Below are 9,188 nucleotides of genomic sequence, written 5' to 3'. Positions count from 1 at the left end.
AAAACATAATTTTTAAGCTGGCTTTTATAAAACATAATATTACAATTATAATTATTCTTGGGTCAAATTAGTAATTTTTTTCCGGTATTGTATTCTCAGTTTTTAGTAATTTATGGTCTGTGTTTAATAATAAAAAAAAGTGGCAACCAACACTCACAGAATAATATTACATGCATATATATTTATACAATTTGCAGAAAGTATTTAACTACGTATGGGATTTTGAAAATTTGTAACTTATATTTAATTCGTCTCTCATATCGAGGTTGATAAGCCACGCCAATATCCGAAATGCTGTGGCTGATATACGTGTTACAAAACATGCGATAAAAGCGAATAGAGTACATAACAACAACTTATAAATGATATTAGCATTTTACACGAATTGTAGGAAATATATAGAAAATATGTAGAAAATGTACGTTCAATGAATTGAAAGATGATATTTATTTTTAATTTAAAATTTGATTTTTAAGTACGTACGTTTCTTCGGACTAACAATCTATTAAGTTAAACACAAACAAGATACATGTACATATGTATTTTGGATAAATTGGTTAATTAAAATTTTGGATAATATAGGTTATTATATATTTATTATATGATACTACATACTAATATACAAATGCCACATTTTTAAAATTGAGATCTATTTCCAATCACGGAAGTATTTTATGTGCTTACTGTTTTAAGTATGTTGATACTACTGATATTTTCCACTCATTGGCTATCTCAATATGCAATTCATGTTGTTTCAAGATCTCAAACATTTTTGAAGTCTTTTGAAGAATTTTTTATATTGTCTTATATCGTGGTATTGTCAGTAATATGACGACTGGTTTCTTTCTGAAGTAACTTTCATCAAGGTCTGGCTAGCTGTTAAGAATTTATAAGATGTGAGCAACCATTGAAAATCAGATGACGTCAAAGTGGCGTCATCGCTTGTTACAATGTTCGTAATGTTTGTTATAAGAGTAGAATTAATTACTTCAGGAGCTTCAGCAACTTTTATTTAGTTAAAATGTAAAGAGTATTATTAAACATGCATTTTATTAACTGTCATTCTATTTCTATATCCGAGCATCTTTTGAGTTGTGTTATAACGATACTAGATGTCATGTTCTCTTAAAAATTAAATATCATCACTGTGAATACAACTGTAAGATATTTAAATTTTAAATAACGAAATAAAGTATGAAACTGAAAGCACATAATTTTATTTCTATTCAATACATATTTTATTGAATTATTACGTTTATCTTGATTACAATTTTACATTTGTTTAATTCAATATAAAACATGATCTAAATATTAAATTTGTCCTTTGTTTAATATGAGATGTGACATTTTGATTTTTTTGTTTAATAGAATATGAAATCTGTAAATTAAATAGAAAGAAATGAAACGGTCATCTAGGAACAGTTCATCAGTTACGGAGTGCAAAAAAAGAATTGTTGAAATTTATGTGTTGTTGTCACGTATAAACTACTGAAGAGATTTTTATAGTGTTTTCTCTGTTGTATAGCTTATTCGTGTTTGGAAAAGAAAATAGAGTATGTTTCATCTCGATTCGTTTTGTAAAAGCTGAGATAGCTGGGCTGATCTGAATTGTACGTACTGTTATGTTGAGTAGAGGTCAAGCAACGATGGTTACTATTTACGTCGCGTTTGTTCTGAAATCGAGCCTTTTTTAATTTAATATTTTTCACTACGGAGAATAGCTGTTAGTATAAAAAATTTGTAGGGATTTTATTCATACAAATTTATTTATTTATTTATAACCGTTAGTATAACATAGATCTTTTGCGGGAAATAAAAAGTAGACGCAATTCGAACCATACGTGAATTCATTTTCACAGACATCGATAAGAAATTGATCTGAACGTAATTACGAAAGGTTTTTCGAACCGCTGGGATCTCATAAAACATAATGAAACAGGAAATAAGGTTTGCGTAACGTTATATGCTGAACCGATAGACGAGAAGCGGATTGATTTCTTGCCCATAATGAGGAAATACTGGAAGATAAGTTTGTTGGCTTTCGCGTAGGTCGTAGGATATCGTTACGACTAGAATATAATATAATAGAATAGAATATAATAACTCAAAGCTGTTAGAATTTTTACTGCCGTAAATTTTTATATCTTTTTTCGTACCACATAAACTTTTACGTTATATTTTTCTTCTCATTTTATAAGAAGTTTGAAATACCTAAATTAAATAAGGATACGAAACTATACTTTTGTATACTTTTGTATAGGTCAAATAGTTTAACATCTTTATTAAATATGTATATAAATATATATTTTATTTTTTTACTCTTCAATTTTTTGATTATACAACACAAATTTTCTGCAGATATCATTATAGGTATATCTATATTATTTTACACATTAGTATATTTAGTATATTTTTAAAAAGCTTGAAGGATTGAAATTTGAAAATATCTTGTCGAAAAATATTAATCTTGTCGATCAGGAGTTTACAACCTTCTCATTGGTGCATAGCATCAAACCAAAATTAATTCAGTACTACCAAAAACAATACGTTTCGCACATAGTATGAGATTAGTATGAGATTATGCACTTAATTAAATTACTGTCATATATCTGTATTTTGTTCTCAATAAAACGATTGAACAGTTAAACGAAAAGATTTAATTTTGCATTGAAAATATACTTTTGGTTGATAACGCAGTCGGTTTTTCTTATGTTCTCGCTTGAAGCACAAAGTTTTTGAGAATGAAAACTTATACGATTTCAAGTTTTACATATTACTTTGTGTATTTTTTCCGACAGATGTCACTTTGAGTGCGCCCATATCTTTCTCACGGACACGTGCTTTGACATTTCAAGCTATAAAAATACACAGACTGGATTGTTAAATTATGACGAATTTCTTTTCGAGCTTATTTATAGTAATGGATGTATTTAGGTATATGTTACTTTATAAGTTACCTATGAGTAAAATCAAAATTTTAACATATAAAAAAAATATCTGAAGCTTTTCATCATTGTATTACGCAATTCGTGACATACATACAGAAATAATCGTGTTTCTTATTAAAACTATTATTAATATTTTCATTAACGAAGAATATTTTTAACAATGTTATACTTCAAAATATTATGTATAACATCAATGGGTATAAAATACCAAAAGTCAAATTTTACAGCTCATATGTAAAAAATAATTCACTTTGAAAATAATTCTGTCATTTACCTAGGACGTGACATTTTTCGGAAGAACAGACTTAATATAAACAACATACACCCGAATCAATTTATTCCCATATAATAATTCCCAATAATAACAATACTAATAAATTGAAGACCAATGATGGCACATTCAGTGCTGATCGATTTTTTATTACGTACAGCATAGATAATAAAGTGCAGCTAACGGATCCTATTCTATACGTTTTTAGGGCTATAAGAATGCGTGTGAAAGAGAGGGAGAGGGGGAAAGAGAGAGAGAGAGAGAGAGAGACAGACAGAGACAGAGAAGTATTCAGGAAAAAGGGAGGGCCTGCTAGTATATCTATTAGTAAAATGCGTCTAAGAAAATTTTTCCGCGAAAGCATGTCACCGGTTTTACAATGTACAGCTGATTCGACACGATGTTTTCGTCGTGTTGCCGAAAAAAGGATCTTCATAAAAGTACGACCTGAGAAGACTCCACGAGGGCCTACTGCAAATTTATAATGCGCACGCCGCGCCAGAGTCATCAAATCTGACGTACACGACCAATTGTAGTAGAAAGAAACAATAAGTTCGAAGCTACCCAACGGATGAATCATGAGTCATAATTATATAAATTATTGATAATTTGTGATTAAAATTGCGATTTTAAATTTAAACTATCCGTTACTTGTTATTCGTATATTTATTAAATTTATCTTGTTTAATTAGGATGTTTGCTGATTAAATGGGTCCATATTATTTTTATTAGTATTCTTTAGATGGTTGAATAATTGAAATAGTCAAAAAACAAAAAAGTATTTTGGAAATGTTGAAAAACATAAATGAGATGTTTAAATTTTGTCTTTTTGCCAAATATTAACAAGTAATTACGTGTAATTTTCCATTATTATAATATTAAGTGCTTAACGTTAATTTTGTTTTTATTGTTTACTCATTTTCTGTTATTCGTATTCCGAATAAATTTTGGTTGCTAATCGTAGCAGGTTTATAAACTGGCAACTGACAAGCAGAAACAGTGGCGTGGCAATCAGCCGATGGTGGCATGAGCTGGGAGTACAGGTGGGAAAAGTCACCCTTGGTGGACCTACCGAGGTCTTCGAAAAATTGCGCACGATGTAATACCGTGATAGCCCGAGATAAATGGGTCTTCGAGACACTTGAACCTGGATAGAAACGGTTTCATATATTCGTACAGGAGCGATTTTGTCGGCCACGTTATCTTGCCAATCGAAATAGTTTTGTACGAATGCATTAAATCAGATGTCTTTGGATTGATTTAGCTCACCAGTGTGTTCCCGGTTTTAAGCTGCAAATCCATTAACAAGCTAAGCCAATCCAAAGGCATTTACTTCAACCTATTTATATGGCACTGTTTGCATTCGGAAGTTAAACTGATCCAATTATTGAAAAATCGATCCTGTAAAAATGTACAAAACTATTTCCATCGAAGCCAAGTTCAAGTGTCTCAAGGACCCATTTAACTCGAACTAGTATGAGATTTCTTTATGATCAATTTTTCGGAGCTTAACAAAAGCCCAGCAGGTAATCTTTTTGTCTCCGCACCCCTAGTCCATGCTACTGGAACAACGACCATACCCAAATCCACGACATTCCATACTATCTGACAGTGAACCATTAGGCTTTGAACTGACCTTTGGCTCAACATTACATTTTCCCCATTACATAGGACAATCAGGATCCTCTCCTTGCCCCTCAACACCTACAAACGCAACATATAAAAACTGCAAGCATTCGACCACGAGACTAGTCTTGTGTACAGTCTTGGCCGTGATTTGAACAACTATTTTAACTTCGCTACTTCATTGTAATATTATACTTAATCATTTTGTGAATAAAAGCTTACGAAAATATAAAAGCATAGTCGAGTTAAGCTATTGCTCAGCTCTTCCTTTTTTATCACGAATTTTACGTGACACTACCATCGGTTGATCGCCACGCTACTGTCTCGGCTTGCCAATTGTGTCTGTTTATAAACTTGTTACGATTAGTAACCAAAATTTATTCGAATGATAAGTAACAACGAAGGATAAGCAATAAATACACAATTAACATTAAATACCATAATGGTAAAAAGATATAAATATTTGGTTGTTAATATTTTTATGATTTTATTTATGTTTTTCAATACTTCTAAAACATTTTCTTTTTTTTTATTCAACCGCCTGAAAAATAGCTTGTATTTATTTAATCAATATTCTAATTACCAAAAAGAAGCAAATTTAATGAATAATAAATAACAGATAACAAATTTTAAGCGTAAATAGCGAATAATGTATATAATTATGTATATAACTATTTGTTGCTACTACTACAATGGGCCATGTGCAGCAAACCTGACGAATCTGGGCGGATCATGCGCATCATAAATTTGGAGCAAGCGCTTCTCAGACTGTGTCCTTCGGAAGATTCTTTTTTTGACGACTAGGCAGTCTTCACCTGCCCTCGCAAACGAAAGGAGACCTTCAGATATAAGAACGCTCTCGATCAGCTATACCTTGTAGGTCCGGTGACATATCTTTTGCAACAAATATATACAAAAGATCTGTGTTGAAAATTGTGACAATTCTGCGTGGCGCAGCTTGGACTGGCTGAGTTTGGATTGGTTTAGATCAGTGGATCGTCAGTTTTAAGCTACCTAGCAAGCCAGTGCCTTAGACAAGGAAGGTGTCTTAGACATCGATAGGAAAAGTCACGTTGGAAATCATATTTATTAGAATAGGTTGGAGTGACTGTTTGCGAGAAAGGCATTGGTAGATTTCAGCAGAGAGCTGCTGCATGTTAATGCGATATTTTACTTGTTTATTTTAGAAAAATATCTAATTCCATTGATAATTAATTTTTTTGTTAAAACTAATTTTCATTATATTTGATTCACCTCTTTTGCCAACATGATACAAAAATATTAGTTCTGCGTACAAAAATTGTCGAGTGAGCAGAAAAAGGAAAAGGCCAGGTACAGATCAGAAGAAAATTAGGGATAAGGTCGGCAATGAATAACTAGTTCATGAAATTATTATATTATTGCGTTTGCTATATTTTTCTATCTTTACATTTGGTATTTAAGCAAAATAAAACGAATTAGTCTCCATTTGAAACGATAGAAATGAGTTAGGACAAATATAATAGAATACATGGTACCTTGATTTATGATGTGATTCTACATAAAAAAAATAAGTCAACAACGTTGACTACAATTTTTTCATACGAAGCTTTATTTTTGAGAAATCTGACTCCGTCACATGTAAGTGTTGGCGAATTGCTGTAATCTAATATTAGTAGTTATGCTTTTATTTGTTATTGTTGAGAATTTTGGATCTTAATAGCCGAAATAATGGCATAGCTACACTAAATTTACACTTGGAATTAACATTAGAATAGTTATATACTTATTTGATAAACGATTTCAAAGATATTTGAGGTGATCGTCGGTGAAGGTGTCCACAAAAAATACTCTTGATTTTCAACAATAACGTTTATTAAATTCTTAACAATTAATAAGAAATAACGATTAACAACGGTTAACGATTAGCAACTATTAATAATAAGTAACGATTAACACTGAACTTTCAAGAGTCAATAACCCGTTCCTCTAATTGTGTTGGCTTCGCTTAACCTTTCGCACCTCGCAGCTCGGGGCAGAACGAAGCTTTTGGTTCAAAACCAAACAGATTCTTTCCTTTGTTGCCCCTCCATATCCCCACTACGCGCGCGTTTATTAGAAGTCCGCGACGGTTGCCGCGTATGCATCCTTCCGAATATTCGGCGAAAGAACCGTAGGGATATCGATGGTACATTAGGCCTGTCTGCCTTACGCTTTGAAGGTATAGCGCTTTGTGTCGCGAAGCCGTTGGAAATTTCTGTTTTAACCTCTGAACTTACATCTACTACGGGCATAGCCCGTAGTACGATGATCGGGCCAAATATAATATATAATAGCTTGTTTACGTTTTAAGACCAAAATTCTCGAACGTAAATCGTAGGTTAAGGGGTTAACCGACTAAACAGTTTACATTCCTTTGTTTTCGAGACGCCGCGCACACACATACTTCCCCACACTGATATTAACATACAGGTATTACTACTACGCATTTAACCTGGTCTAGTACATAAAATTATACATATCTCAATAGTTATACTAGATCATACAGAGCATGAAACTGGTTAGTCATGCGCGATAAATTTTATTACTTTAGGAATTGTTGAAAATGTTTCCCATTTTGTTGAATACGCATTGCTCTTTGCATTTTCTATGAAAAGTATTGTATTTTGCATAATTTATTTGTTGTATAATTTTGTTTAATTTAATTTTGCATAATTTATGAATGTTAAACGTTGTGAAATGTTATAAAATTTGCTGTCCTGCTTCATCGTGCGTTTTCTAATACCATAAACACAAGTCAAGCCGTTAGTCCACATATACCGATGAGCAAATATTTAATGTCAATTTTTTTAAGACAAAGCCTCGTATGAAGTAATTTTATTTCATGTTTTCGACTTCATGTAGAATTTCTATAGAATCATATAGTCACTCTGTACAATATGGGCAATCATACTTTTACAATATCTCAAATATGTATGCTGCATTAACACTCAGACTATCGACCTTGTATTGTATATCTAAATACAAGGTTGTCCGAAATGTTTCTTTCGTTTTATAAGCAAATAATAGACGCACAATGTATTTTGTTTTATATTAGTTTATTGAATTATGCACAAACATAATAATAGAAATAGAACGAAATGGATCGTACTTAATTCAATAAAATAATATATCAAGAAATTATTGTTTACCTATTATCACCTTATGAAATGAGAGAAACTTTTCGGCCAACCTAATACATCACACACAATGAATTAGGATTAAAGCAGTATAACGAAAATAAATAAGTTGTTGAAAATGACAGCGTGAGTTCATGCTCGCCATTCATATGCAGATGCGTTAATTGCAATAAATAGTAACTAGAAGATAGTTCTAGATACAATCGATAGATTTAATCGATAGGTTTCAGATGTTCTTTTGTGTTTATCCCTAGTCCATGTAAGAATGTGTAATAAAGGTTTTCTGGCTCAAAATGGAATAAAATAATAGCTATTCCGATCCTACCTCTGAATAAAGAAATAACAACATAAGTACACACCTATCGCTCAATTTACGCGTGGTATCTGTTTCATGTGCATTCATTTTACGCGAATGAAAATCGCATAAATAAAATCTGTCAGCACAAATGTAAATTTAATCTACTTTTTTCTACTACTGACATTCAACATCACCGAATAAGTTACCGTATACATTTGTTGCTTTTAAAACTTCTAGGAAAATGTATTTTCTGGCCGCGTATAAAAATTACCGCGTAAATTACCGCGTTATAATTTACCGCGTAAGAATAGTACCGCGTAACTTGAGGGATGGGTATATATAAGTCTGGTACCGATCATTGTGATTGCTTTGGTAGTAGTAATCAGATGTAATAAAAACTCCGAATACTTTCCAAATTTAGCTGATATTATGCAAGAAGAGGGGAAAAAATACTCTCTGGCCGTCGCGATAAATATTTGCTACCCACAATTTATTTCTTCTCTATGTCGAATCAAGGGAACCAGTTGTGACTGACCGATCAGTTGTAACGCCTTTATGATTCATTCGAGAATGAGACCCTAAATTTAGTCTTGGACGAGAAAATAGGCCAGAGCTCGTGGAACGTTTCTTCGGACGCGTCCAGCTTTACGCCACGACGCGCCGGAACCACCATCTCGATTTTAGTTATTTCCGTCAAATTGCGACACCGACTGTTATACTCGCCGAGTAGTTGCCGAACCTTCTCGAGACCTTCACCCTTTTTCAACTCACTATGTTGCCGTACCAGCGTCGAATTCCACGTTTTACATAGACAGGCACCGAAATAGATGTTCAAAATAAATATTTCCTAGATCGATATGTGAAATCCGCCACTACCCCGTGTCCTC

At 32.5% G+C, this 9,188-nt stretch overlaps 1 protein-coding gene across 1 annotated transcript in view; it reads left to right on the top strand.

The window, feature by feature from the left end:
* LOC100740896 overlaps positions 1-9,188 on the top strand; it is a gene marked incomplete at its 3' end in the record, with an annotated part of 216,037 nt that overhangs the window by 63,182 nt on the left and 143,667 nt on the right. The window contains 1 exon segment of the mRNA XM_033320227.1: positions 2,698-2,700. Coding sequence (XP_033176118.1) covers positions 2,698-2,700 — 3 coding nt within the window.

The sequence above is a fragment of the Bombus impatiens genome, unplaced genomic scaffold (assembly GCF_000188095.3).
Source record: "Bombus impatiens unplaced genomic scaffold, BIMP_2.2 scf_0261, whole genome shotgun sequence".
Lineage (NCBI taxonomy): Eukaryota > Metazoa > Arthropoda > Insecta > Hymenoptera > Apidae > Bombus > Bombus impatiens.
Note: the sequence above shows the minus strand (reverse complement) of the source record. Positions and strands in the feature narration are given on the sequence as shown.